Source organism: Chelonia mydas, chromosome 7 (assembly GCF_015237465.2).
Source record: "Chelonia mydas isolate rCheMyd1 chromosome 7, rCheMyd1.pri.v2, whole genome shotgun sequence".
NCBI lineage: Eukaryota > Metazoa > Chordata > Testudines > Cheloniidae > Chelonia > Chelonia mydas.
In genome coordinates, this window is record NC_057853.1 from 121723840 (window position 1) to 121750867 (window position 27028).

Here is a 27028-nt window from a genome sequence, read left to right on the forward strand (position 1 = left end):
CAGGCTGCAGCCACCGGCTGGCGCCGGGGCACGGGGGCACCTTGGGCTGTTAGAGACCTGCTGCCCCCGCGCTCCCCCGCCCTGCCCACAGGGCACCCCTTGATGGCACCTGCTCTACCACGCTCTGTGCAGCGAAGGGTGGGAGCAGAGAACACCCACCCCCACATTCCTGCCCATTTCCTACAGGCCCCCCCCCGCTGCCCACACCAGGCTCAACCAGCCCTGCTGGAGCTGCTCTGCCCTGGCCCCATCCCGGCTGGGCACCCAGCAATTCACCTGCCCCACCGCGGGGTCGTGGGCAGCCATCACCCCTCCCTCAGCAGAGTGCCGGCCAACCACATGGTACTGCCTGTCCCACCCCCCGCGGACGCCCCAGGCGTGAACTGGTGACGGCGCCCCCTTCCACCCGCCTGCCTGCTCGGAAGAAGCCGGGGAAGGATTTTCCTTTTAAAAATCATTATTATTCTTCTGGTTTCCCCTAACATCAAAGGAGGCAGCTGCTCTAGTGAGAACACATTGAAAGAACAGGATCATACACCGTCTACAGCGCGGAAATGTACAAGCACGAGGTACACAAACCCGAGGAGGGGGGAGTGGGGACAACAGCACACAAGATTTACATTGAGGGAGGGGTGGGGGGCTTCCCCCCACCCCTGGAGGGATTAGAAAGGAAGTCTGCAAAGTCTCTCCTTGGTTTGAAGCTCTCTGAACTGTATATAAAACAAGACTCCCAAGAGATCTAGAAGCCTGTACAAAAATCAGGACAGGTTTAGGGGGGAGAAGGAGGGGGGACCAGGGGAAGGCGGGGGGTTCCATTTTTTTTAAACTTACAATTTTAATATTATTTTAAAAAAAAACAGGTGGGGGCTGGAGCCCGGGGCTGCACCGGGGCCCAGGCCGACGCACGCAGAGCGAGAGGCACGGCACAGAAGCCAGGCGTGGACTTGGGGCGCTTTCCCACTGCGGCCTCTGAGCCTCGGGCCCCTCCTCCCATTCCAGCCCCAGGTTTCAGGGGATTCTCTCCGTCGCGGGTTTCTATATACACAACGCTCCGCCTCGGCCCGCCGCGCTCTCGCTCCCGAGGGCAAAACCTCTCCCAGCCAGGCGAGCAGGGAAACGCGGCCGTGCCTGGCTGCCGCTTCCCCAGCCGCCAGACAGGGACGAGCCTCCCGAATGGCTACCTGCCCCAAAGCCCCATCAACCCACCCCGCCTACGGCATGCTTGCAGTTGCAAGGGGCCAGCTCGGAGGGGGACGGGAGAAGCAGCCGCTTGGTGGGTTGTGGGGCTGGAGCGACGCACTCACTTCGCTCCCCATTGCGGCAGGGCCCTGCAGACGCCCAGCCTCAGTGTACCGCAGCTTGGGGAGCCCCAACCCGTGGTCCTCGGGTGCTTGCCAGCTGCTGGTTTCCCCATCAAAGGAGGGTGTCAGGTAGTAACGGGCGGGAGCCACGGAAGCAGCCCCCCCTCCCACCGGGGCCGGGCTCTCCCACTTGGCAAGGGCAGGACTGGGAACATGGGAGAGGGAATGCAGGCTCTCCCAGGGGGTGGAGTAGAGAGGGGGCCCCATGAGAAAGCAGGAGTGCAGAGAGCGGGGGCAGGGCGGCTGGCGTCTCCACACCCTGGTACCAGGCAGCGCCGATCCGCTCCCCAGTCCCTTTCCTTTGCAAACGTCCAGGTGGATGGGCCTGGCCGGCGTGGGCCGGGCGGGCCGTTACTGGGAGGCCTGCGACGTGGGGTTCTCCGACTTGCTCTCCTGGCTGGAGGGCGGCTTGCTGTTCCAGGGGCTGTTGGCGCCCAGGGCGGGCGAGTTGTTGAAGCTGTCCTCGTCGTCGATCCCGTTGGCGGCGTCGAACTGCGTGTTCTCCAGCCGGGTGATGAGCCGCTCGTCCTCGTCGCCGAACTCGCCCCCCATCAGCGTGGGCTCGCCCACCACCATCACATCCTGAAAGGGGAGACGGTCCCGAAACATAATCAAGGCAGAGGCAGCCCCGGCCCCCCCTCCTCTCAACGGGACAAGGCTCTAGCCCCGAGTGCCACCTCCTTCCCAGCCACCGCTTCCCTGGGCCCCCCACGGCCCCTCTCCCACGGCCCTATGCCCGACGCTGCCAACCTATTTCCAGCAGGATCCCAGCGCGTTACCTGCTGGGCCGTACACAACCTCCCCCAACCCGGGTCACTGCTCGGCTGCGGGCCCCAGAGGTGGGGCTGGGATCCACATGCAGAAAAACCTGAGAGTCTCTGGATTAAGTTTAGAAGCCTGAGCAACAAGGGTGATGTCGTGGTGGGAGTCTGCTATAGACCACCGGGCCAGGGGGATGAGGTGGACGAGGCTTTCTTCCGGCAAGTCGCAGAAGCTACTAGATCGCACGCCCTGGTTCTCATGGGCGACTTCAATCATCCTGATATCTGCTGGGAGAGCAATACAGCGGTGCACAGACAATCCAGGAAGTTTTTGGAAACTGTAGGGGACAATTTCCTGGTGCAAGTGCTGGAGGAACCAACTAGGGCAGAGCTCTTCTTGACCTGCTGCTCACAAACCGGGAAGAATTAGTAGGGGAAGCAAAACTGGATGGGAACCTGGGAGGCAGTGACCATGAGATGGTCGAGTTCAGCATCCTGACACAAGGAAGAAAGGAAAGCAGCAGAATACGGACCCTGGACTTCAGAAAAGCAGACTTTGACTCCCTCAGGGAACTGATGGGCAAGATTCCCTGGGAGAATAACATGACGGGGAAAGGAGTCCAGGAGAGCTGGCTGTATTTTAAAGAATCCTTATTGAGGTTACAGGGACAAACCATCCCGATGTGTAGAAAGAATAGTAAATATGGCAGGCAACCAGCTTGGCTTAACAGTGAAATCCTTGCTGATCTTAAACACAAAAAAGTGGCTTACAAGAAGTGGAAGATTGGACAAAATGACCAGGGATGAGTATATAAATATTGCTCGGGCATGTAGGAATGGAATCAGGAAGGCAAAATCACACCTGGAGTTGCAGCTAGTGAGGGATGTTAAGAGTAACAAGAAGGGTTTCTTCAGGTATGTTAGCAATAAGAAGAAAGCCAAGAAAAGTGTGGGCCCCTTACTGAATGAGGGAGGCAACCTAGTGACAGAGGATGTGGAAAAAGCTAACGTACTCAATGCTTTTTTCGCCTCTGTCTTCACGAACAAGGTCAGCTCCCAAACTACTGCACTGGGCAGCACAGCATGGGGAGAAGGTGACCAGCCCTCTGTGGAGAAAGAAGTGGTTCGGGACTATTTAGAAAAGCTGGACGTGCACAAGTCCATGGGGCCGGACGAGTTGCATCCGAGAGTGCTAAAGGAATTGGCGGATGTGATTGCAGAGCCATTGGCCATTATCTTTGAAAACTCATGATGATCGGGGGAGGTCCCGGGAAGATTGGAAAAAGGCTAATGTAGTGCCCATCTTTAAAAAAGGGAAGAAGGATGATCCTGGGAACTACAGGCCCGTCAGCCTCACCTCAGTCCCCGGAAAAATCATGGAGCAGGTCCTCAAGGAATCAATTCTGAAGCACTTAGACGAGAGGAAAGTGATCACGAACAGTCAGCATGGATTCACCAAGGGAAAGTCATGCCTGACTAATCTAATTGCCTTCTATGACGAGATAACTGGTTCTGTGGATGAAGGGAAAGCAGTGGACGTGTTATTCCTCGACTTTAGCAAAGCTTTTGACACGGTCTCCCACAGTATTCTTGTCAGCAAGTTAAAGAAGTATGGGGTGGAAGGATGCACTACAAGGTGGGTAGAAAGCTGGCTAGATTGTCGGGCTCAACGGGTAGTGATCAATGGCTCCATGTCTAGTTGGCAGCCGGTATCTAGCGGAGTGCCACAAGGGTCGGTCCTGGGGCCGGTTTTCTTCAATATTTTCATTAATGATCTGGAGGATGGTGTGGATTGCACCCTCAGCAAGTCTGCGGATGACACTAAACTGGGAGGAGAGGTAGATACGCTGGAGGGTAGGGATAGGATACACAGGGACCTAGACAAATTGGAGGATTGGGCCAAAAGAAATCTGATGAGGTTCAACAAGGACAAGTGCAGAGTCCTGCACTTAGGACGGAAGAATCCAATGCACTGCTACAGACTAGGGACCGAATGGCTCGGCAGCAGCAGTTCTGCAGAGAAGGACCTAGGGGTGACAGTGGACGAGAAGCTGGATATGATCAACAGTGTGCCCTTGTTGCCAAGAAGGCCAATGGCATTTTGGGGTGTATAAGTAGGGGCATTGCCAGCAGATCGAGGGATGTGATTGTTCCCCTCTATTCGACATTGGAGAGGCCTCATCTGGAGTACTGTGTCCAGTTTTGGGCCCCACACTACAAGAAAGATGTGGAGAAATTGGAGAGAGTCCAGCGAAGGGCAACAAAAATGATTAGGGGACTGGAACACATGAGTTATGAGGAGAGGCTGAGGAAACTGGGATTGTTTAGTCTGCGGAAGAGAAGAATGAGGGGGGATTTGATAGCTGCTTTCAACTACCTGAAAGGGGGTTCCAAAGAGGATGGATCTAGACTATTCTCAGTGGTGGTAGATGACAGAACGAGGAGCAATGGTCTCAAGTTGCAGTGGGGGAGGTTTAGGTTGGATATTAGGAAAAACTTTTTCACTAGGAGGGTGGTGAAACACTGGAATGCGTTACCTAGGGAGGTGGTGGAATCTCCTTCCTTGGAAGTTTTTAAGGTCAGGCTTGACAAAGCCCTGGCTGGGATGATTTAATTGGGGTTGGTCCTGCTCTGAGCAGGGGGTTGGACTAGATGGCCTCCAGAGGTCCCTTCCAACTCTGTTATTCTATGATTCTATGCAAACTGGAGTTGCTGGGCTCCGGCAGGACCGCCCCGGGCCCAGCCTGGGATCCCACGTGGCCCCAGGCAGTGGCCTGCCGGCTCTGCCCCAGTGCGTCCCCCAGCTCAGGCCTGATGCAGGGGAACTGGCCGTCGGGGGCCGGGACATGGAGGGTTCCTGCACATTCAGCCCCTGGAGACAGGGCTCTATGGGCCCGGCCTGGGCGAGGGCTCCGGGGGCGGCTCGGCAGGACGGGGAAGAGAAATGGAAACGGGATGCTTACAGGTACCTGACTGGACAGGGCGAAGGTGCTGGCCGGACTCTTCTTCTTGCTGTTGCTGTTGTTCGCGTTGCCGCCGCTGGAGCTCATGGTGCTGCCCCCCGACATCTTCCTTTTCCGGCGCTTGCTGGGCTGCTGCCGTGCCGGCTCGGCTGGGGGGGCGGGGGGGGGCGGCTGTTAACCAGGCTGGGCTGGAGCTGGCTCCCCATCCTCACCCCGAGGAACCCTGCCCAGCCCCCGCTCCCCTTCTCTCCACCGCACTTGCCTGGTTTTCAGCCCCACTGCCCAGGCAGGGGGGCCGAGGGGAAGGGAGACGCGCCCACGGTCACGGCTGGGAACGGAACCCAGGAGTCCTGACACCCAGTCCCCCGCAGCCCACGCTGCTCCCTGCCACGCACCCTCAGACCACGCACTCACAGCCGGGGGGGGGCGGCCGAGAGCCCCGTCCTGGGTGGTCAGAGACAGAACCAGCCCCCCGGCCCTCCCAGGGCAGGTCTCCCCACCAGCCCCGCCCCGCCAGGTGCTGCGGGCCCCAGGGTCTCACCTGGCGGCGCCACCATCCGCTGCCACTTCTGGAAGAGGCAGGTCTTGAGGCAGTCGCGGGGACTGAGGCTGTAGGTCTTGTGCCGGGACATCAGCTCCTGCATCGGCTCCAGGATCACGCAGAGCTGGGGGGAGGAGAGATTCAGCCACCGCCGCGTCCGAGCCGGCGCCCCCCAGGACCCCGGGCACAGCCGCATGCAGCCATCAGGACACCCAGCGCCCCCCCCGCCCCGCCCCACGGGCCCAGCCTCTCCCAGGCCCCCCTGCACCAGCCCCACGTATCCTCTCCACCAGCCCCCACCACAGGGGCTGGGCTGCCTGCCTAGGTCCCTTGGGCTGCCCCAGTCCCTGTGGGCGCCAGGCTCCAGACGAGCTGTGTCACGGTAGCAGGCTGGGCTCTGGACCGTCCCCCAGGTGGGTGGGACTCCCCGGGGCAATAACAGGCCACTAATCACTGGGGGGTCCTGGTGGGCATGACAACATCCTACAACGTGCACAGCTCATGAATATGCATTGCCATATTTGCCTGAATACTCCCCCACCCCTTCAGGTCCCCCTCTCCCTGCCCTCAGGTCTCTGCTCACCATGGTGCCGGGAGCTCCAGCTACATCTCTAGGGCTGGGCTCCCCAGGCCGGAGTCCTAGAGCCGCCCCCCAGGGCAATAACCCCAGAGCCCTCGGGCAGGAAGAGTCTGGGGCCCCCGATGACAGAGCCGAGCCCCACGCCGCGCTCTGCACACACGTACCCGGAGGTAGTTGAGGGTGGAGTTGGAGAGCCCGCAGCGGGTGATGTTCTTGGATAACTGGTCCAGCATCTGGGGGTCCTGTGCCTAGGAGCGCAGGGGGACAGGGACACCTCAGCCGCGCTAGGGCTGGGAACGGCACCTGGACAGCTCCAGCCCCAGCCCCACCGGATTTCTGGCCTGCCCCACCTGTGCGCCCAGGGGAGCCAAGGCTCATCCCCTGTAGGTCTGCAGCCCCCCGGACAGTCGCATGGTGAAGAGACAGCTGAGCAAACAGCGTCACAGCACACACGGCTCCGGCCCCGGGGGTGGATGTGAGAGTTTGAACTATTGGAGAGAGACGCACGCCCTGTCCCGAGGGACTCCTGCCCCGGGCCAGGCTGCAGCCCTGCTGGGGCCTTGGGGCTCAGCCGCGGGGCCATCGGCACCGAGCCAGGGACTCACGTGCATGGCGAGGATGCTGCGGGGAATGAGCTCTCGATGCTGCCGGATGCTGAAGTGCCACGTCTTTATCCGCATCATGTCGTCGAACATGAACTCCAGGTAGAGCCGCCCCTCCACACACACCTGGGGCGGGGACGAGACGTCAACCCCAAACGCCCCGAGACCCAGCCGAGCCTCCTCGACCCCTCCTGGCTCCGATCTGCTGCTCCCCTCCCCGCAGGATAAACGGCACCTGGCCTCCCACCCAGCGTGCAATGCACGGCAGCGCCTTCGGCCTCACCCGCCTGCCTCTTCGTCCACAGTGCCAGGAGACAGGCTTCCCGCTCTGCCAGCCGTGTGGCCCAGACAGACTCCAGTGCCCTGAGCCTACGCAGCTGGCACCTGCTGGCCCCCTTGCACCAGCGCCCGTCTCCCCTTCGCCCGAACACGCTCTGACCTGCCAGCATCTCGGGCTGCAGGGGCAGGCACAGCCATGCAGGGGGTGCCCAGGCTGGCCAGGAACCCCAGATACCCTCTTGCACTGGGCAGTACCCGGCGGCTAATCGTCTCCCGAGGGCCAGCACCGCGGCGGTGCCCAGAGCTGGGCTCTCCAGCCCTGCAGAGTCCCGAGGGAGCCAGGCCCAGCGCCCGCCCCTACCTGCGTGAACATGGGCTTGCCGTGCTGGGTCACCATGGTGCACTGGTCGCAGTCCAGTGAGACGAAGTTGTTGTGGAAGGACTCCTTGGGGTGCTTGAGCACGTAGTACAGCTCCGTGGCACCCCCCTCAAAGATGCTGCGGAAGTAACGGGGAATCAGAGTCCGGCCGATGGCTGCAGCAGGGAGGGGAGAGAGGGAGAAAGAGAGTCAACGCCTGGCTTCCCTGGAGCCCCGGCTCAGCTCGCTGCAGGGCTGTGGTTCAGGCCAGGCACCCCCAGCTACCGCCCTGCCACCCCATCCTCCAGTGCGATGGGCCGGGAGCCAGGCACAGAGGAACCCAGCTCACACGGCAGCCGTGGGGCAGAGGTGAGAGGTGCAGGGCGGGCAGCCTGCAGGATGAGACGTCCCCAGGGCCGCTGTGCGAGGCCGAGCGCCTGCTGGCAGGAAGCCACCCTGGGTTCCCCGCCTCTGGCTCCGCTTTGCCTTTGTTTCCCTGTCCCTGAGGCCATACAGGCAGGGTCCTCGCCCCCTGTCCACAGGACTGCGAAGGTGCCCATCACCGTGGTATCGGGATCTGACACGGAGCTCAGCTCTGCCCTGGAGTAACTGTGGGCCAAGCCCGGAACCACGGCACAGACCCAGCGCGGCAGCTGGGGCCCCCAGTCCGGCCCGCACAGCACGTGGCATCGCACAGACTGGCTGTCAGCCCTTTCCCAGCTTCGTCGGGGCGGGCCCCCGCCACTCACTGTATCTCTTTGGTCCATCCTCCAGGCAGAAGGTGATCGTTAGCATGGCATCGTCCTCGAAGAACTCCGTGGTGAAGGCGTCCCACCAGAGATTGTCACATTCCTGGGGGCGGGAGATGGGCGCGGCGTCACGGGGAGGGGAGAGAACCCGCCCCGCCGGGGGACCTGGGACCCTCCATCCTGGCTGGGCTGAGACAGGGAGCGGTAACGCCCTCGGGCCCCTGGAGACCCGCACGGTCTGAGGGGCTTGGCCAGGGGCTCTGCCAACGTGGACACAGGCTGTGTGGCCATTGGGCCCAGCATGCGATGCTCCACCCTGAGGCTACCCACGAGCACCCATGGGTGCTCACCCCCCCGCCCGCCCCCAGGGTCCCCCACTCCCCCGCCCCAGCCCCGCCCGCACACCTCTGTCCAGTTCTGCAGCCGCTTGTTCAGCTCGAATATCCTGTAGTCGGTCTGGTTCCCGTACGGCGTGTGCCTCCTGCCAAGCAAGCACAGCGGGGCCTCTCAGTGGGGCCCGGCCATGCCCAGCCCGCCCCAGCCCCAGCCCGCCCCCACGCTCCCCGCCCCAGCCCCAGCCCGCCCCCGCCCCAGCCTGCCTGCGCGCCCCACCTCAGCCCCAGCGCTCCCCACCCCAGCCCCAGCCCGTCCCCGCGCTCCCCGCCCGCCCCCGCGCTCCCCGCCCCAGCCCTGAGTGCTCCATGCAGGGAGGGCAGGACCGGGCCTTGGGGCACAGCCTGCCCCAGGGTGGCGTGAGCTGTGGACCCAGGACGCTCACCCCGAGCAGAGGAGCGGTGCCCCATGGCTCGTTTAGCCTAGGGGTTGGCGTGGGGCTCCAAAGCAGCCTCTCCCCCTCTTGGCACCCGGTTGGGCGGCACCACCAGGGCTCCTGCTGCCTCCCACACCCAGGCGTGAGCCCCCCCAGAGCGCGAGCAGTGACCCCCGCCTCCTCCCAGAGCGCAAGCTCTTACCCTATCCCGGGCTCCAGGTACGTCGGCGGGTACATGGGGGTAGGTCTGCGGAGAGAGGTGCCGACGGGCGGTTAGGGCACATCCCCATGAACCTCAGACCTAGCCTGTGTTGTCACCCCCTCCCTGCCCCCCGAGTGACAGGCTGCCCGGGGCTCTCTGCCCCCATCCCAGGCTGGCAGGTCTCTCTGCCCCCAGAACTGGGGCAGATTCTCCCCACACACGGCCTGGGGAGCCCAGCCCCCCCGAGCCCAGCCTGGAGCAGAGAGCAGGCGGGAGGCACGTTCTGCCCAAGGGGCCCACAGGAGGTTCCCTCTAGTGACCAGGTGCCATGGGAGCCGTCTGGGCAGAGCACGGCGAGGAAAACCCGTGCCCGGTCGGGGGGGAAACAAATGGACCCCGAGGATGAACCCCAAACACAGTGTGTGACCCCGTTTGGGAGCAAGGGGGGTCGGACCTGCCCTGGCCCACTGTTGCTTTACACCAGGATCTGGGAGCCAGGGAGGAGGGGGCTGGTGCATGGGTGCCTGTGGCTGCCCCATTGCACTGTGGGGAGTAACCCCCCCCCGGTGCCACCCTGAGGCTGAGCCCCCCCAGCTCCCCCCAGAGCCCAGGGGAGTCAAGGACACCCCCAGGATCACTGGGTCTTCCATGCCGTTCTTCCACCTCTCTCGGGGCTATTAACGCCCCTGCCTGCCGCCTGGCACCTCAGCCCGCGTGTCTCTAACCTTCCAGCCCCGGCCGCACCACACCCGCCCTGCCGCTTCGGGGCGGCCCACGCATGCAGGGGGACCGGCCCCCGCCGCTCCGTGCCCCGTCAGCCGCCACTCACCCCACATCTCGATCCAGCATGGTGCCCGGGTGGAAAGGGGGGAAGGCGTTGCCGTTTGGGGGCTCCTTTGGCGAGTACAGCTTGAATGACTTAGAGGAACAGCCTGGCGGGAGAGAGAGAGGTGTGGGGGGAGCAGGTCAGTGGGATGCGCAGCCCGCAGCGCTCGGCCCGTGACGGAGCGAGCTGAGCCCCGGCAGGATCGGGCCCATCAGGCTAGGCATAGCCCCCCCCCGCTGCAGGCGGTGCGGCCGGGAGGGGCCAAGGGACCTGAAGGAGCCCGCTCTGCGCCGGGGGCCAAGGACACTGTCCCGTGGCCCCGGGGTCTCCTCAGCTGGCCTCGGAGCCTGGGAGCTCACAGACCCAGCTGTGTTTGGGGAACCTCAGCCTGCTCCGGGGGCAGCTTCGCCCCCTCTGCAAACTGCCCCAGAGCCGGGCACCATCACGGCACAGTGCTCAGCTAAGGGGGCGCTGAGCGATGGCACCGCAGGGCACAGTGACGGCACCAGAGCTGGGGGGAGCCCAGCGCTGGGCTGGCAGGGGGCTGCGCGTCGGGAGTGAGGGGCGCCGGCAGAGCTGGGGGGGGGGGGGGGAGAGATAGCAGGGGGCTGCGGGTCGGGACTGAGGGGCGCCGGCAGAGCTGGGGGGGGGGAGAGATAGCAGGGGGCTGCGGGTCGGGAGTGAGGGGCGCCGGCAGAGCTGGGGGGAGCCCAGCGCTGGGCTGGCAGGGGGCTGCAGGTCGGGACTGAGGGGCGCTGGCAGAGCTGGGGGGGGGGGGGGGGGGGGAGAGATAGCAGGGGGCTGCGGGTCGGGACTGAGGGGCGCCGGCAGAGCTTGGGGGGCGGGGAATAGCAGGGGGCTGCGGGTCGGGACTGAGGGGCGCCGGCAGAGCTGGGGGGGGGGGGGGGGGAATAGCAGGGGGCTGCGGGTCGGGAGTGAGGGGCGCCGGCAGAGCAGGGGGAGCTGGGGAAGCAGGGGGCTGCGGGTCGGGAGTGAGGGGCGCCGGCAGAGCAGGGGGAGAGGGGGAAGCAGGGGGCTGCGGGTCGGGAGTGAGGGGCGCCGGCAGAGCTGGGGGGGGGGGGCAGCAGGAGGCTGCGGGTCGGGAGTGAGGGGAGCCGGCAGAGCTGGGGGAGGGGGGGAATAGCAGGGGGCTGCGGGTCGGGACTGAGGGGCGCTGGCAGAGCTGGGGGCGGGGGGGGAAGCAGGGGGCTGCGGGTCGGGACTGAGGGGCGCCGGCAGAGCTGGGGGGCGGGGGGGAAAGCAGGAGGCTGCGGGTCGGGACTGAGGGGCGCTGGCAGAGCCGGGGGGGGGGAAGACAGCAGGGGGCTGCGGGTCGGGAGTGAGGGGCGCCGGCAGAGCTGGGGGAGGGGGGGAATAGCAGGGGGCTGCGGGTCGGGACTGAGGGGTGCCGGCAGAGCAGGGGGGGGGGGAAGCAGGGGGCTGCGGGTCGGGAGTGAGGGGTGCCGGCAGAGCTTGGGCGGGGGGAATAGCAGGGGGCTGCAGGTCGGGACTGAGGGGCACCGGCAGAGCGGGGGGGGGGGAATAGCAGGGGCTGCGGGTCGGGACTGAGGGGTGCCGGCAGAGCGGGGGGGGGGGGGGGGGAAGCAGGGGGCTGCGGGTCGGGAGTGAGGGGCGCTGGCAGAGCTGGGGGGCGGGGGGGGGGGGGAAGCAGGGGGCTGCGGGTCGGGACTGAGGGGCGCTGGCAGAGCCGGGGGGGGGGGACGACAGCAGGGGGCTGCGGGTCGGGACTGAGGGGAGCCGGCAGAGCAGGGGGGGGGGGGAAGCAGGGGGCTGCGGGTCGGGACTGAGGGGCGCCGGCAGAGCGGGGGGGGGGGGAAGCAGGGGGCTGCGGGTCGGGACTGAGGGGCGCCGGCAGAGCTGGGGGAGGGGGGGACTAGCAGGGGGGTGGCACAAGGGCCAGGATCCCACCCCGTCCCCTGGCTGCTCCGACAGGAATGTCAGCAATGCAGGGCAGCGTGGGGCACGCCTGCCCCTCCGGTCCCTCTCTGGCAGCAGGCGGGAGACAGACCAGCTGGGAGGGGAGGCGCGGTGGATCCTGCCCCAGAGCCGGCGTGTCTGCGGCCTGGCTGGATGCACTGACGAGCCCTGGAAAACCAGCCCCGAGACTCCCAGCTCCATTATAAACCCCTGGAGCCGCCCCAGAGAGGCTCAGGGCATTCGTAGGGATCAGTGGGTCGCCGCTACCTCAGAGAGGTCTTTGCCGCCGCACGGCAGAGCCAGGCCCGTCCTGGGCCACGCTGGCTCCTCTGGCAAGCAGGGGCAGGGCAGTTCTGGGACGGACGAGGGGGCTGGGGGGTCCATGCAGGGTTTGTTGGTCTGGTTCAGGATCTCACGGGTTCCAGACACCGGGTCAGTAACCACTTAACCACCCCCTGGCCCCGACTGATGAAAATCCTGTGCCTTATTCTTTGCTCAGTTTCCCTTGGTACCCGATACCTGGGTGAAGGACTGCCACAGCTTTGCCCACATGGACTGGCCCAGCCAACACCCCCCGAGAGCTCTCAGGGCCCAATTCGACCCCGGGGGCTCAAGTTCACAGAGATCCCTCTGCCCCCTCCAGCCACGGGCGCTGGGGGGTTGGGCTGGGCCCTCTGGCCATTCCCACACTGATACCAGCACCCTCTGCCACCCGGCTGGGTCAGCAACCCCACATGCCAGCTCCACCAACAACCCAGCCTCGTGCCCACTCAGCCAGGGCCAACCTGGCCTCGCGCAGCACCCCCAAGGCTTGGTCCTGGGGCCGGCCAGGCAGGCATCAAAACGGCACAGAGCTGGCAGCCCCATATCTACCTCCCCCCAGAATACACCCAGCCCTGCCCCCACCAGCACTGCACCCCTGCCAGCCGGAGAGGAGCCACTCCGGACAGGCAGATCCAAGACACCATCCTCGAGGGAGACCCTGTCTCTGAGAGCAGGGCCCTTGGCAGCGGGTCACCAATTGGGCCTCAGCCCCCAGCACCTTCTCTTGACCCCAGCCCTGCTGTGGCGAGGCTGGCGGGCACCGAGCTGGCACTGGGCTGGGAGGCGCAGGCAGGGCCCCGTTCGCAGGTACTGGCTTCTCCTAGCTGCCCCCACCAGAGCGGACAGGAAAGGTGCCCAGCGTGCCCAGCAGGAGGGGACGCTCTCTCCCAGGCCAAGGGGGGAGGCCCCCCAGGGGGCGTAGGGCCCAGCTGCCGGGGTGGCAGGTCCGACAGACCCAGGTAATTCATCCCGTCAGGGCCGAGCCCCAGCGGGATCCAGCCCCAGCCAGCGTGGGGAGTCTGAGATTCCAGCCCCACTGGGCCGCCTTGCCTGGATCGCGGGGTCAATGCCAGAGCAGTCTCTGCCCGGTGCCATTCCCGCAGCCCCAGCGGGACCCGATCCCCAGCCCAGCGCCAGGCTTGGCATGCCTGCTCCCCCCGGAGCAGCTGGAGACAAGGAGGCGCGTGATGTGGGGAGGGAATTCTCCCTGACCCCATCACTCCCATCCTTGGCTCCCTCTGCATGCCGCAAGCCGGTGACTCAGCCCCCCTCCCCTGGGCACAGGGCCAGCGGCACAGATGGGAGCTGGGAGCAGCCAGGCAGACCGGGATGGGCTCAGCCCACGGACGGGCGACCTCCATCCGCACAGGATCATCCTGCCCCCTGGAACCACCAGGGCCACGGCCTCTATCGGGGCTGCTCCCAAGAACCCTCCTCACTGCCCCAACAACAAACAGCGGGGCTGTGAAAGCCTCGGGGAGCAGCAGGGGGGTGTCAGAGCTGCTGGAGCGACCAGGGCCCATCATGCTCCTCCCGTGTGAGATCAGCTGCTGACAAGCGCCGCAGTCGCCTCTGACCACGAATGCCGAAGGAGAACGGCACCAGAGGGCGATGCAAAGACGGAGCTGCTCCAAACCGAGACGTCTCCTTGTCCCAGGGCTGCGCTGAGGTTGCGGCTGGTCAGCAAAGGAGCATGGAGCCCAAAATTCATGGACCAAAACAGGGGTGTTGGAAATTTGAAGGGTGCATTTGCCACGGTGCCAAGCCGCCAAGGTCTCTGTACCCAAAAAATTCCAGTGACTTCTCACTGCTGGACCATATCACCACTAACATCTTCGTGGCAAGATTTTCCCCACTGTATTTCCCAGTCAACTATCCACGCTCCAATCATACACAGCTGCAGCCACAAGCGTCCATCCCACCCCACTGGCCAAGCACCCCCTTAACTCTGGTTACTGGAGGCCAAGCAACGCACAGAGCCACACGCCAGCGCCCGGGTCTCCAGCCTGCTCCACTCCTGCATCTTCACCGCCTCCTAAACCCCCAGCTCTGTGTGTGCAGGAGAGAGAGACCCCCACGCCCCAATCACTCCGTCATCCTTACCGATGGCTCTCCTCTTCGGAAAGCCCCGGTCCACTGAAGCCCCTAGGCGCCGAGACCCACAGCGACGGTTCCGTCCCCAGTTTCACTACAGAGCGGTGGACGCTAAAACAAAAGCATTTGGCCACCTCGTGGTATTTCCTCTCCTTGCAACAACAGCGCAGTTCCCAGCTGCTGCCGCCTGCGTCTGCAGGAGCGCAGAAAGGATCGTGTCTGGATCAGGGCCCCGCCGTGCTGGACACACCTGAGGGAGCCGTGGCCCGAGGAGAAGCGCTCAGTGCAGGAGCTCAGCCTGGTCTGCTCCCAGGGACCCACTATCCGGTGACACGCCCCTTTCTCCTGCAGTCGGTCCTTACGCCCATCGGAGGACGTGGCAGGAGACCGTAAACTCTTCCAGGCAGGGACCACGTTATCTTCCGTGCACGCGCAGGGTATTACCGTGGCACCTGCACAGAACAGCAGTCCCGCGGGCTCCCGTGCTGGCCGTCCCCCGGGGAGCTCTGAAGGCTGTGCGGACCAGGACAGCATGAGGGGCACTGCTTGGTTTCTCTGTATCCGGCTGGCCCGGGTAGCCTGTGGTAGCTTGGTAGCTCCGCGAGTATCCCGTAAGCTCTATGCACCTGCTCCGACGGCGGCCTTCGTGTCTGGGGAGCAGCCGGGGTCTGCACACGAGAGGCTTCCGTAACACCAGTAATTAATCCCAGCCCCATGCTGTGAATGAAGTGACGCTGTCTGAGCCGCAGCACCCCAAAGGTGTTAGCTCAGCGGGGAAACCCACCAGGCAGGAGCTGTTCATGGGTCCTCTCCAGGCCCTGGGGAGAGGGATGTTCAGGGATTGTCACGGCACGCACTGAGCTTCGAGCGAATGCCTGCGGCCGAGTAATACACGGGGCTAACGCTCTGTCCCTAAGCCGCGGTCGTGGCCCCCAAGCATCCTGTGCGTGGGAGCGACACCCCAGGGGTCATTCCGCCCCCGCTACCTGGACGCCAAAGGAAGCTGTTCCGTGTTCTGTTGAAGGCAGAATCCCGAAAGCTGTTGCTCATGTCACAGAAGCACCCAGAGGCGCCAGTCAAGCCCAGGGCCCCATTGTGCAGGTGCTGGATGGATGCGGTACCTGCCCAAAGAGTTCACCATCCCGTACAAGGGCCTGTCTGCACAGAGGACCTGCAGTGATTTAAGGCCAGGTGTGACTTGTAATGATTGAGTTACCCAGTGCACACCCTTCCGTGCACGCTCCAATTTCTGTTCAAGAGTGGCTGATTTCAGTTTGGTTTACACTGATTCCTGATGGTCCAAAGCTAACCTGGAATAATCCAGAGTGGGTCAGGAATAAATTAAGTTAAACTGACACCACTTCTCCATGTGGACAAGACCCAAGGCAGTGTAACAGACAAGTGGAGAGCGTGACAGGAATGCGCAGTTGCACATGCCGGCCCTGGGGGTGCCCTGTCATTTCTGTCACCCTGTGACAAAGTGGGACTGTTCTTAATGTTTCCTCTGAATACTGTGGGGGTGCCTCAGTTTCCCCTAGGCAGTTCTTAAGTATCTAGGGGGTGGGATAAGGGTGTATGATCGTTGCAGAGCCCTAGAGGGCAGGTTTGTTCAGGAGTCTGGACACGGAGAATGGCCGACACCCTGTTTCCTGGGGACTGATGGCCTGGGCCCTTCCCCCCTGCAAGGTGAGAGCTAAAGGGTTGGAGAACAAAGGAATCAGGTGACCTCCTGGCCCGGGAAAGGGACAAAGCCCAGAGGAGGAGGGGTGGGAGAGAGTTTCAGTTTGGGGCTGGCTGGGGACATGGAGTGAAGTGCAGACAGCGTTGTCTGGCTCACTGCCCCCCAAAATGGACCCAGCTGAGGGATCCTATTCTCTGCACCTACAAGCTCTGTGTTAGACCGTGTTCCTGTCGTCTAATAAACCTCTGTTTTACTGGCTGGCTGAGAGTCACGTCTGACTGCGGCGTTGGGGTGCAGGACCCTCTGGCTTCCCCAGGACCCTGCCTGGCTTCATGGGGAGCAGTTCCAGAGCATCGCCCGGGGACTCCGTGACACACCCCCACCGAGTAATCATGGCTCCTGGCGCGTCTCTCCTGGAAGTGGAATCGGAACTCTGCGCCCCAGATTCCGCTTGGTGTTGCTGAGCCCGGGCCAGGGCTCCCGGAGCAAACATCGCTGCTAGAGATGGAAGGGTTGGGTTGTTTACGAAGTCCGTCCCCTCCCATTCTGCAGCCTGCCCTGTGCCCCGACACGCAGCTTCATCCAAACGCTCTGAGTCTCGGGGCTTCCAGCACTGTCCCATCACGGTGCAGTAGACAGGAGCGTACCGGGGAGCTCAGAGACACGGCTCCATCAAATCCGCTCACCGAGAGCTCACAGCGAGGGGCTGAAGCTTCACCCCGATAGGAAGCCAGCTGTCCTTGAGGTGGCTCCTGGAGACTACATGTCCCAGCATGCAACACTCCACCCTGCTGCAAATAAGAACTGCTTGTCTCAAGGTGCAGCACGGCATGCTGGGATCTCCACTCTCCATGTGCCGGGAGGGTGCCCACCTGGACCCCACCTGGGCTTGCGAGCAGGCTGGTGTTTCCAGCCCAGTCCTGGGAGGAGGTCCTCTTGGGATCCAGGAAGTGGGTGGGCAAAGCCTGCGCACTGCTAAAGGATTCTCCACCCTCCCCGCCCAGCCTAAGACAGGGGAGTCCACAGAACCTGGAAACCAAATAAAACTAATGAAATAACAGGGACAGGAGTGCCGTCGAAGGGGCTCTCTGCCTTTCCAGCCAGTCCTGAACGGTGCAGTCCACTAACACACTCAGGCAGGCCTGAGACCCACTAGCCAGAGACCAATACGCCAGACAAAGGGGGAGGAGAGTGAGTTCCAGGGTAATGCCTTGGTGATCAAGCCCAACCCCCCCAGCTGCCAGGGAAGGAGGAACGTGCTGGGATTGCTACTGACAGGTGCCATCCTCGTACCTGTTCTGGGGCGTCCGTATCCAGCTGGCGGGGGTCTGATGAAGTCCACAGGCTCCCTGCTCTCTCATCTGCCCTATGCAGAGCCTCCTGACGGGGGGGAAGACGAGGTCTCCCTTGCGCCGCCTCCCTGGCCTCAGGGTTATGGGTTCTGCTCCCCGACAACGCTCCAGCTGTCCCCCAGCAGCCACAGTGTAATTCTTGACAGCTTCCCTGCTGCCGCCCCCCAGGGGCTCAGAACAGCAGCAGGGAACTGGGCCGGAGTCTTGCTAATCTTGCCTTGATGCTCTGGGGAGACATGCTGGTGGCAGACTCAGGAGGATAGCGCTGGGTCAGATCACCCAGGGAAGGCTTTCTTCACTGCCACGAAGGCAAAAACCCCTTTCCTGAAGAGGAAAGCTGCCCGCTGCCTGGAAGGTTTTCTCACTGGCTGCTGGCGAGGGCATTTTTCTAGTTTGTAACAGCCCAGCAGCGTTATTTGGTCAGCTCCATAGCTCTGTGTGGTGCTGAATGGTCAAAGGGACCCTGTCCCAAGCACCCTGGTTCGGAGAGGGCTCAGCGAGACACGGGGTGGAACAGGGAGTGAGAACTCTGAGACTGTTCAACGGCGGGGAGCGTCTAACAGGGTGGAGCATGGATCTTGTTAAAGAGATGGAAAGTTTAAAGGGATAAATAGGAGCTGAGTGGCTATTTCTTGGAAGCAGAGGAAATTAGTGAGGCCATGTCTGCTCTACAGAAGAATTCTTCCATCGACCTTGTTGCCTCTGCACCGGGGTTGGGACAGCTTCACAACAGCGCTCGCACCCCCTCAGCGATGTGTCTGTGTTGATCTAGTGTTTATATGTCAGACCAGGCCTGACTTACACTCCATTGACACAAGTGAGGGTCAATCTGGTTCAAAACCCAGGTTTCAGTCGGGGCTGGCATGGTGGAACTCACTCCATCAGTTTTACGTCCGTTTGTTACCCCAGTGCAAATCCCTTCACGTAGCCCGGCCTGGAGGGAGCCCCCTCTCCATGGGTCTGAATGACCTACAGGGAGAAGGGGGACCTGACGTTCCAGGGTCTAAGGTGGAAAAGCCCCCAGCTTTCAGGTCTTCTTTATAGATGATAAAGAAGCAAAGTACCTCTGCAAACCCAATGGTGTATTTAACCCGATGACTGTGCAGCGAGGCACGTAAAAGTCAGGAAAAGCAGACACACCCGTCCAGTACAGCTGTACTATGAGGCGCTCGTGCTGTAGCCGTGGGAGCGTTCCCGGTGCAGGGCACTGGCAGGCCCAAAGAGCTGGCCACGGAAAGGCAGGAACAGGTGGGATACGCGTTAAAAAATTGACCCGTCCCTCCTTCAGCTGGGCATCCGGCTGTGGGATCCTCGCCCTGGGGGAAGCTGCTGGGACGTGTGGAGCATCCTGCCCCGGCCGAGAGGTGCCCAGAGCCCAGAGGGGATTTTCCCGTCTCTCTCTCTCCCCCAGAGGGACTCATAAATAGACTGGCCTTATAAACACTGACTTCCATGACACGGGCTCTACATGGAGCAGGATTCCCAGAGATCCCAGGAGGGAGGTTGAGAAGCCCCAGGACAAAGCGTGAGCTGAGGACTGGGTTTTGACTGTTATGTGCTTGTCTGGAAAAACAAACAAACCTACTTAATGGAGACCGGGCATGGCAGCGAGGGCTTGTTACGCTGGGGAGAAGCCCTGCCAGGCTGCATATGGTGCAGAACGTGGGAACTTCGGTCAGCCCCGATCCCACAGGGGACGAGGTGGCTTTCTGGTGCCCAGTGAAGAGGGGGAAAAGAGAGGCAGGGTGCCGCAGAGAGACCTCTGACCACGAGGGGGTGCTCCCGTATTCCAGGGATAAAGAAGGGAACTCGGAGGGTGAACAGGGACACATCCTGGTCTAAACGATCCGCTACTCTGATCTCCTGAGTGACGGAACGACAAGCCCCTTGACAGAGAGAAAAACAGACACGTGGTCCATAAAGCTGAGCCCAGGGCCAGAAGCCAAGGACTTTGGAGTTTAATTCTGGCCTCTGCCAGGCATTCAGCGTGTGGCCTTAATCAAGTCACTTCACCCCCGTGCGCCACTTTCCCCACCTGTACATGGGGCGATATCAGTCCGCCCAGTGTGCACGAGGGAAGCCAGCATCGCCAGCCCAGGTGTTCCAACCTGTGAGTCAGGCCACCCAAAATCATGAGATTTCTTTCAAAAACAATGAATTTGGGGGGCTTTTCATTTGCTTTCTAGTTTCTGAGCCTTTACGGTCACACTCAGGTCACAGCTTCAGGATGTACTCCGTTCCCACAAGGCCTAGAAATTTACTGTAACAAAAGCCAAAGTTTGCCCCGAATCTCCTGACTCCAAGAGCTGGGACTGAGAAAACCACCAGAAGTACCAGCCTCGAGATCAAATGAGGAAAGCTGACAACCCCGTGAAACTGACCCGCTCTGCGGGAGAGGCAGCAAAGTGACTGGCACAAAGCAAACAAACTAGAAAAAACAGCCAGTAGTCATTTGCTCCTCTACTCTCTCCACTCCAGGCCGTGGTCTGTTGAACCGAGGACCCTAGGTTTGTCAAGTGCTTGGATTGGGAGAGGACACAGATCCAGGGAAGGGCAAGGGAAGAGAACAAAGATCAAACAGAAGAGGTTACAAATTTCCCACCCAGCCCCCAAATGCTGACTGGCGACAGCTGGCAGAGCAAAGGAAGTATCCCCAGCAGGGAGAGCCCAAATGTACAAACCCACGAGTCCAACGAGCAGGGCAGCTGCCGCTCTGGGTCCCAGAGAGACACCCACTGATACTACAGGCCCAAGTCACAACAAGCAGACATAGGCATTGAGTCAACCCAAATACTGTGGGTTCCCCCCCACCCAATAGATCCGTAGAGCTTTCCATCTACCAAGTCCTGGACAAATATTAAGCAACCCCCACACCTCCCTGCGAGGGAGTTAAGGATCTTCGCCGATCTGTAGGCACCTCTCACTTCATTGCTGCACACAGGAGAGATTCAGAATTTCCCAGCAACAGTGACAACAGAACTCGGGACTTCCTACTCCAAAGGGACCCGGGACTCTCCTTCAGCTACCTGCGGTACTGGGCTCATGACACACAGCAAGGCAGGTGTCTCTGTGCAGCAGAGTGCAGTGGTGACAGAGGAGCCCTAGCTGGGTCATTGTGATGTTATCCCCATCTCACAGGTGCAGACCAGATGCAGGGCAACTCCGCCAAGGACACACACTCAGGGGCTGAACCCAGATCTCCCAGTCCATGGCCTGACCCACAAGACAGCCTGCCTCCCTCACTCCGAAGGGAAGAAGACAGACCCGTATCCCTGGGGTTCACAAGCTGTGGATCCACACTGCATTTCTCCCCACCCCCATTATTTTAATTCCCAATACACAGAGGGCCCTGGAGGGAAGCCTCTGGGGGCTGCCTGTGTTATTAGCCGGGCTCTAGACCAAGCCCTTGTCTACATACAAACCTGAGCCAGTTTAAAACCAGACCTTTAATGAAACCGGTGCAAGCAGGTGTGTAAATCAAGGCCCCAACGGCTTTGGCCCCAATCCCGCCACCGCACCCAGGGGGCACCTGCACAGGGCAACATCCTGGGTTCTGACTGCAGCTTTGGGGGCTTAATCTAAAACAGGTTTTTCCCAGGAATGACCCCAACTACACAGAAAGACCCCCGTTTCTTTGGGGGGGGCGCAGATTATAAAATAGTTTCGCTATTTTAAATTGGAAAACTAGCTACAGCGCCCCAGGCTCAGCCCCATACGCAGGGCACAGTCCCCTGGTAGAGCGGGTATCAGAGACGGCACTCATTACACAGGACAGAGGAACAAACATCCCAGCTCCCAGCGGAAGGCGCGAGAAGACAACTTATAAGAATCTGACAGGGGAAGTAGCATGAACCGGGTTCGGGAGCCAGATCCCCACGCAACTCTCACTTACCGTGGGACCCTGGGCAAGTCACTTAATCTCCTGTGCCTCAGTTTCCCATAATCACCTCTTTGTCTGTCTAGGCTGGGAGCTCTGCGGGGTAGACTCTCGCTCTTACTGGGTCTGTCTACACTGAGCGCAAGCCCCAGGTTAGTAGAGCTCGGGGGAGCAGACCCTGGGTTTGTTAACCTAGGCCGTGAGCGGCTCCCCTCCTACGTAACCCCAGGTGTGGAATTGTTGAGCCCAGGCCCCAGCGTCTACCCAGCGTTATGGGTGGTTGGACTTGTCCCTGCATATCCCAGACTTCCCAGCACCCTCCCAAAACGGGGCCGCTCTGGCCCTTTGTGCGCGGGAACACTCGACTGCCAGAGGACAAAGGAAGTCAGCCCGGGGCATTGTGGGACACTTTCAGAGAACTCCCAGAGCACGGGTCCAGTGGGGCTGTGTCTGCACTGCAAAGCAACAGGGCTTGAACCCTGGGTCCCGGCTTGACTCAGGGTCAGACTCTCCGCCCCCATGCGGCCCTGGGTCCGAGGCTGGGTTAGTGCAACTGGCGTGTAGGCGGAAGAGGGGTTAGGTTAGAGGCCGAGTTTGAACCCTGGGCTTACGCTGCAGTGTGGACGTGCCCACTGTGAGTAGGTACAGAGCCTTGCTCAGCTGGGGCCTCCACATGCTACTGTGAGAAGGAAGCCCCAGGTGGCATCCCAGGGAACACAGGCTCACCTCCCAGAAGGGTCATCTCCAACCTCCATCCATTTGCTACCAGTCGCGTGCCGATTGTTGGACTGGGGGTATGCCAGAAGAGACGGTCCGTGCTGCACCACTCACGGGGAGCTTTCCCAAAGGCCGTGTTCTGCTATCAACATCACCCGTATTGTGGTACAGCCCCAGGGCCCCGGCCACGGACCACGACCTCAGCGGGCCGGGCACTGGACAGACACAGAGCAAACTATCCCTGCCCCACGGACTTTACAGCTGAAGCTGGGCTAGACAACTGGCCAACAGCCTGTCCCAGCCTGAGACCACTGCTTAGCATGCTGGCCAGTCCTTTCCCATTGTTTTCTTCTCCTCTCCGGTCTGTCTGCATCACCCGGTCTCTCTGGTCGTTGGAGCAGGAACCATCCTTTGGGGTCCCGCTCCATGACTCCAGCACCCAGGCGCTATGGCTAAGGCAATCAATACAGGGTCGGAGGACAGGTTGTTAGAGGCGTTAGGTAATGTGTTCGAACAGTCCAGTGAACACTCCAACACGTGCTAGCTGGCAAGCCGGGGGGGGGTGTTCACATTCAACTCCACCTACTTAGCATGTGTGTGATGCTACACAATCTGCTCCACCCTGGAGAGTTACGGCGCTAGCCAGAATGGGTCAGCTAGCACCCAGTGGGATTCACCCGGAGTCCCACTCCCCTGCTATAGGGCAGCAGGTCTTCCCACCCAGACAGCTGCTCCGTGGGGGTGCCCCGGGCGAGATTGTTCAGGGAGCCCCCTGGGTCTGCGGGACCGTATCGAGGGCTGTCACAACGGGTACTCGGATAGAACGCCACCAGCCTAACACTCCCACACATGTTCATTTCACAGCAACAGATGTAGGATTACTATAATTTGTACCGTGGTACCACCAATGAGCCCCCATCCCGGAGCAGAACCTTACTTGCTGAACAGCCATAGAACAAAAAGACAGTCCCTGCCCCAGAGAGCTTCCAGTGTAACCGGAGAGCAGGATTTCCAGCTCAGTACGGAGTTTCTGGGGCTTGGCCTACACCGCCGGTGGGTCGCCGCACACCCCTTCCAGCCCTGGCCACGAACAGCAGAAGCGTCATCCCACATCAGGTCAATGCTTTGTCTATTTATTGTCGTTAATTTGTAAGTGGTCGTGCCTGGGCCTCCTGCCATGTCTGATCTAGCCACTGGTCCATCCAGTCTGGGATCCTGTCTCGGACAGTGGATGCTTCAGAACCGAGAGTGAGACCCCTCTAAGGGAGGGTGCTACACTAACATGGCTCTGGGGCCAACAGGTGGATGGCACGAATCCTGGACCCAGGGGTTCATTGTACTTCACTGAAAGTCACTAGTGGGATGAGTTTGGGGTTCTCAGTCTAGTCCCTGTGGACACTGGCCTGCCCTGTTGCAACACCTGCCCCATCACCGCACACACATGGAGAATGGGGGAGCCCTCTACCAAAGGGTGGGGGGGACAGCGGGGCCCTGGCAAAGCCACCGGGAGCGCGGGAGTGGAGTAGCAAAGGGGGCAGCTGGCCAGGAGGAAAGGGCCCGGCGGGGTACGGGCGTGGGATAGCAGCCGGGGGTACAGCAGATGGGGGCAGAGCGGGACAGCCCTTGTCCCCACACCGGGCCGGGGGGCTGCTGTCAGTCCCTCTCCCCTGAGCCCTAAAATTCACTCCCGAATTTAAACCATAAACACAAAGACGGGGGAGGGAGCCCTGGATGCCGCCCCCCGGCCCAGGCAGGGGGCTCAGCGCACAGAAACCCCAGACAACAGCCATTGTCCCACCGCCAAACTTTGCAGAACTGACGGGGGGGGGGGGAGGGGTCCCGGGGCCCAGAACACGGAGCAGGTGGGGACGTGCGGGGGGGGGGGTCCCCGGCACATGGACCCCCCCCCGCCGACCTAGCGGCGGATCCGCGCCGCGGAGGGGTTCCCCGGGTGGGGGGGCGCCCCCGGCCCCTTCTGCCCGGCTCGGGCTCCCCAAAGGCCGCACGTGGCCGCACCCCCCGCGGGCCCGGCCCCACTTACCCGGGAGAAGAGCCGGGCTCCCGCCGCGGGCGAGCCGAGGCGCCGGGCAGACACGCAGCGCGCCCCGGCCCCGGGCCCATCGGCGGCCCAGGGGCCCGCGCCGCCGCCGGGCTGCCCACGGGGGGCCGCGGGCGCGAGTGGGGCCGGCCGCGTGGGGCGCCGCGCCGAGCGGCCCCTTCCTTTGTTCGGAGCCTGCCCCGGAACAATGGCTGCGGCGCGGCTCGCCCGCCAGGCCCTCGGCGGGGGGATGGAGCCGCCCCCGAGCTCGCACACGCAGCCCCAGCCCCAGCCCCAGCCCGGCCCCGCCGCCGCCCCGCCTCCCCCGCGCCGCACGGGGAGACAAAGGGCAGAGCCCGCCCCGGGGCGGGGGCCCCCGGGCACGGACCCGCCCCGACGCCCTCGCCGCGGGGGCTCCGGCCGGGCAGGTGCGGCGCGGCCCCGAGCAGGCGGCTGGCTGGCTGACCCCCTCCCCGAAAAAAACATCACAAGGGTTTTCCAAAATCAGGAACCGGGGTTACCAGTCCCGAGCCGCGGGGCAGCGCAACTCGCAGGGCCGGGACCTTCCTTGCTCGCTTCTCTTTCAAGGCCCGCCGAGGGTCTCCCCCAAGTCCCCTGCCTCCAGGAGCTCGGGCTTTCAGCCGCACGCAGACTCGGCCAGGTTCGGGCCTGGGAGCCACGGATCCTGCTGAACTCAAGCCGGGGCCAGCCGGGGCTCAGACTGGGAAATTCCAAGGATCCTCTGTTTCGGGTAGCCCCAGTGATGTGCCAGGTGCTTCCCCTCCAGGTGGAAATGAGCTGCCCTGTCATACGGCTGTGCCTGCATCCCCAGGGGCCGGGGAGTGGCACCCATGTAAGGGTATCTGTTTAAATCGGTACAAAACCGGTTTGCTGCCCAGCCCGAAGGGGAGAGGAGCAGGGAGCAGGCCGGGCATAACTAGAATCACAGGGAAAGTGGGTCTTCAGGAGGAGAAGGCAGGAGCCTGGTGTATGGGCCCAGGGAGGGCGCACCATGCATAGGGGGCTGCATGAAAGGAGGGTCTGGCTTCATGGCTCGCGCCCACCGCCCCTCAACTGCTATAAAACCAAAGCAGTCGCCTTTAAATAAAAAATAAATAAATAAAGTAAGGGCTTTCAGAGGCTTTTCTGAGATGCGGGTGGTTTGGGAATTGAATAGAAAAGGCCTTGAGAAAATAACAATCAATCTGATCACATACTAACCGGCACATGCTGCCTGGAGCTCTGGGACAAAGCTGGTGCCAAGGCTGATGGAAGGATCGGGGGTGGGAGAGGAGTAGCCCCTTTAATCTGTGGATTTTTAACACAGGAGGGGTCTGGGCTGTGAAATTCAGAGCCGGACTCCCCCAGGCACAGGGATGTCCAGGCCGGGTGGTTATAACAAGAGTGACAAGCCGGGAACAAGCTTGGGCTCCCCACCTTGTGCAGGCTCATGGGCCCGACCCATCGCTGTTGGTCCCTGGAAGACCCACTCATGAACCTGAATTTCCTGCTCTGTGCAGGAGCTCAGACGAGTGGACCATGCTGATCCCTTCCCCTCTCCATCCTGCTCCTGCAGCTGCCCCCGCTTCTGTCCCGCTCCACACGCCAAGAGGGGCAGGAGCGGCTGGGCTGCAGAGATGCAGCGCTAGGAAAGAGCAGTCTCCAAAGGAACCGCCCCGTTCACTTCCTAACCCTATTTTGTGTCAGCCAAGTCAGTTTGGTTGCACGTGGCAGTTTTACACGGTTAGAAGCAGCTGCCATTTTGTGAGGCAGGGCAGATGTGGTATGATCCAGAGGAGATGCACACACTATGCTCTCTCCTGGAGACTTGGCTTTTGTTCTCTCTTCTTTTCCCCTCAACTAAATGGAAGAGCCATTCATACCGGGCTGCTCTGGAAAACAAACAGACACAGCCAGCCCCTGGGCATTTAAAAAAAATCAACTCCGGCACTAAAAATCATGATATTAGCTTAGAAATCATTATTTTAGAAGTAACATGTTTTGCGTCTTTTATTTGCCTTCGAGGTTCTGAGCATTTAGGGGTCTTTATTACAAGCTCTTCTCTGCAACCAGGAGGGCTAGGAACTTACTTCTAAAAAAGGACAACTAAGGTTCTCACATCACAACATGACTCCTCATTTCTCTGGGCGTTTGCACTAAGCAGGGACACCGGCTGCATGAAGTGGCCAGTGGTTTCGTTTGTCCTTGCACCAGTATAACCCGTCCCCGCAGCAAACCTATTTCTGACAAAGCCGCCGTCCCACCCAGCACACCTGCCAACCATGGCTGCGCTGGGGTATTCTGGGGCACCTCTCCCATCGCGCCCTGTGCAGGAGTGGGGCCAAGCACTGAATGGAGAGCGGGAGCGGAGAACGGGGACGGGGACGGGGGACAGAAATGCAGCAACTAAATGCGTCTAGCTGCCTGCACATATTAAAGAGAAGCCACTGTCCATGGCGGCAGAGCTCAGGACCCCCGCACCGTGCGCGGCAGCCAACTGATACAAGCCAGGCCTGGGAACTGCTGCTCCGGGGCGATAAGAGACTCCCGCCCCCGCGGTGACATGCCTGCAGCCGGGCTGGGCGAGGCAGGGGAGCGAGTCAGTGTGGTGAAGACAGCTGCACACTAAGCGCAGCTGGCCGGGAAAGGGTGGTGGGTTCTTCCCCCCGTAGAAAATTACAATTTTTTTATTAGTTCACTTTTTGCCTTAGATTTTTTCAGGTTTTCATCAGAAAACTGCATCTTTTCCTGCTTTCCGCAACCAGAAATCACCTTTTTTTCCAATTTGAAATTTTATAAAGTTGGTTTTCAGTTTCTAAAACCCCAAATATTTCCAGTTTCTTGCAAACATCCCCCTTTGCCCCCCCCTTTTTTTTGCAATGGGAGTTTTCATGAAAATCTCCATTTGGTCAAGAAGCCAATTTTGTTTCAAAAACAAACATTTGAATGGAAATTTTTCAGCCACCCCAGTGCTGGGCTGGGTCATGACGCCGGGGATGGGGCTCAGCGAGCGGGA

General features: G+C 61.6%; 1 protein-coding gene across 5 annotated transcripts in view; it reads right to left on the reverse strand.

Annotated features, from left to right (window-relative positions):
• Window positions 1-439: 439 nt before the first annotated feature.
• The window catches only part of LDB1 (LIM domain binding 1), a 49243-nt gene continuing 22654 nt past the window's right edge, over window positions 440-27028 (reverse strand). The window contains exons 1-12 of one of the 5 annotated variants that reach the window (XM_043551093.1): window positions 24016-24146; window positions 9995-10097; window positions 9166-9210; window positions 8600-8675; window positions 8195-8297; window positions 7449-7621; window positions 6812-6934; window positions 6371-6454; window positions 5627-5750; window positions 5086-5234; window positions 1711-1943; window positions 440-1660 (exon numbers count right to left, since the gene is read on the reverse strand). In XM_043551093.1, the coding sequence (XP_043407028.1) occupies window positions 1713-1943; window positions 5086-5234; window positions 5627-5750; window positions 6371-6454; window positions 6812-6934; window positions 7449-7621; window positions 8195-8297; window positions 8600-8675; window positions 9166-9210; window positions 9995-10014 (1128 nt within the window). In that variant the 5' untranslated portion in view covers window positions 10015-10097; window positions 24016-24146 and the 3' untranslated portion in view covers window positions 440-1660; window positions 1711-1712. Of the gene's footprint in view, window positions 1944-5085; window positions 5235-5626; window positions 5751-6370; window positions 6455-6811; window positions 6935-7448; window positions 7622-8194; window positions 8298-8599; window positions 8676-9165; window positions 9211-9994; window positions 10098-24015; window positions 24154-27028 lie in introns of those variants that run through there. The other 4 variants (XM_037904247.2, XM_037904245.2, XM_043551092.1 and 1 more) reach the window with 4 other exon arrangements.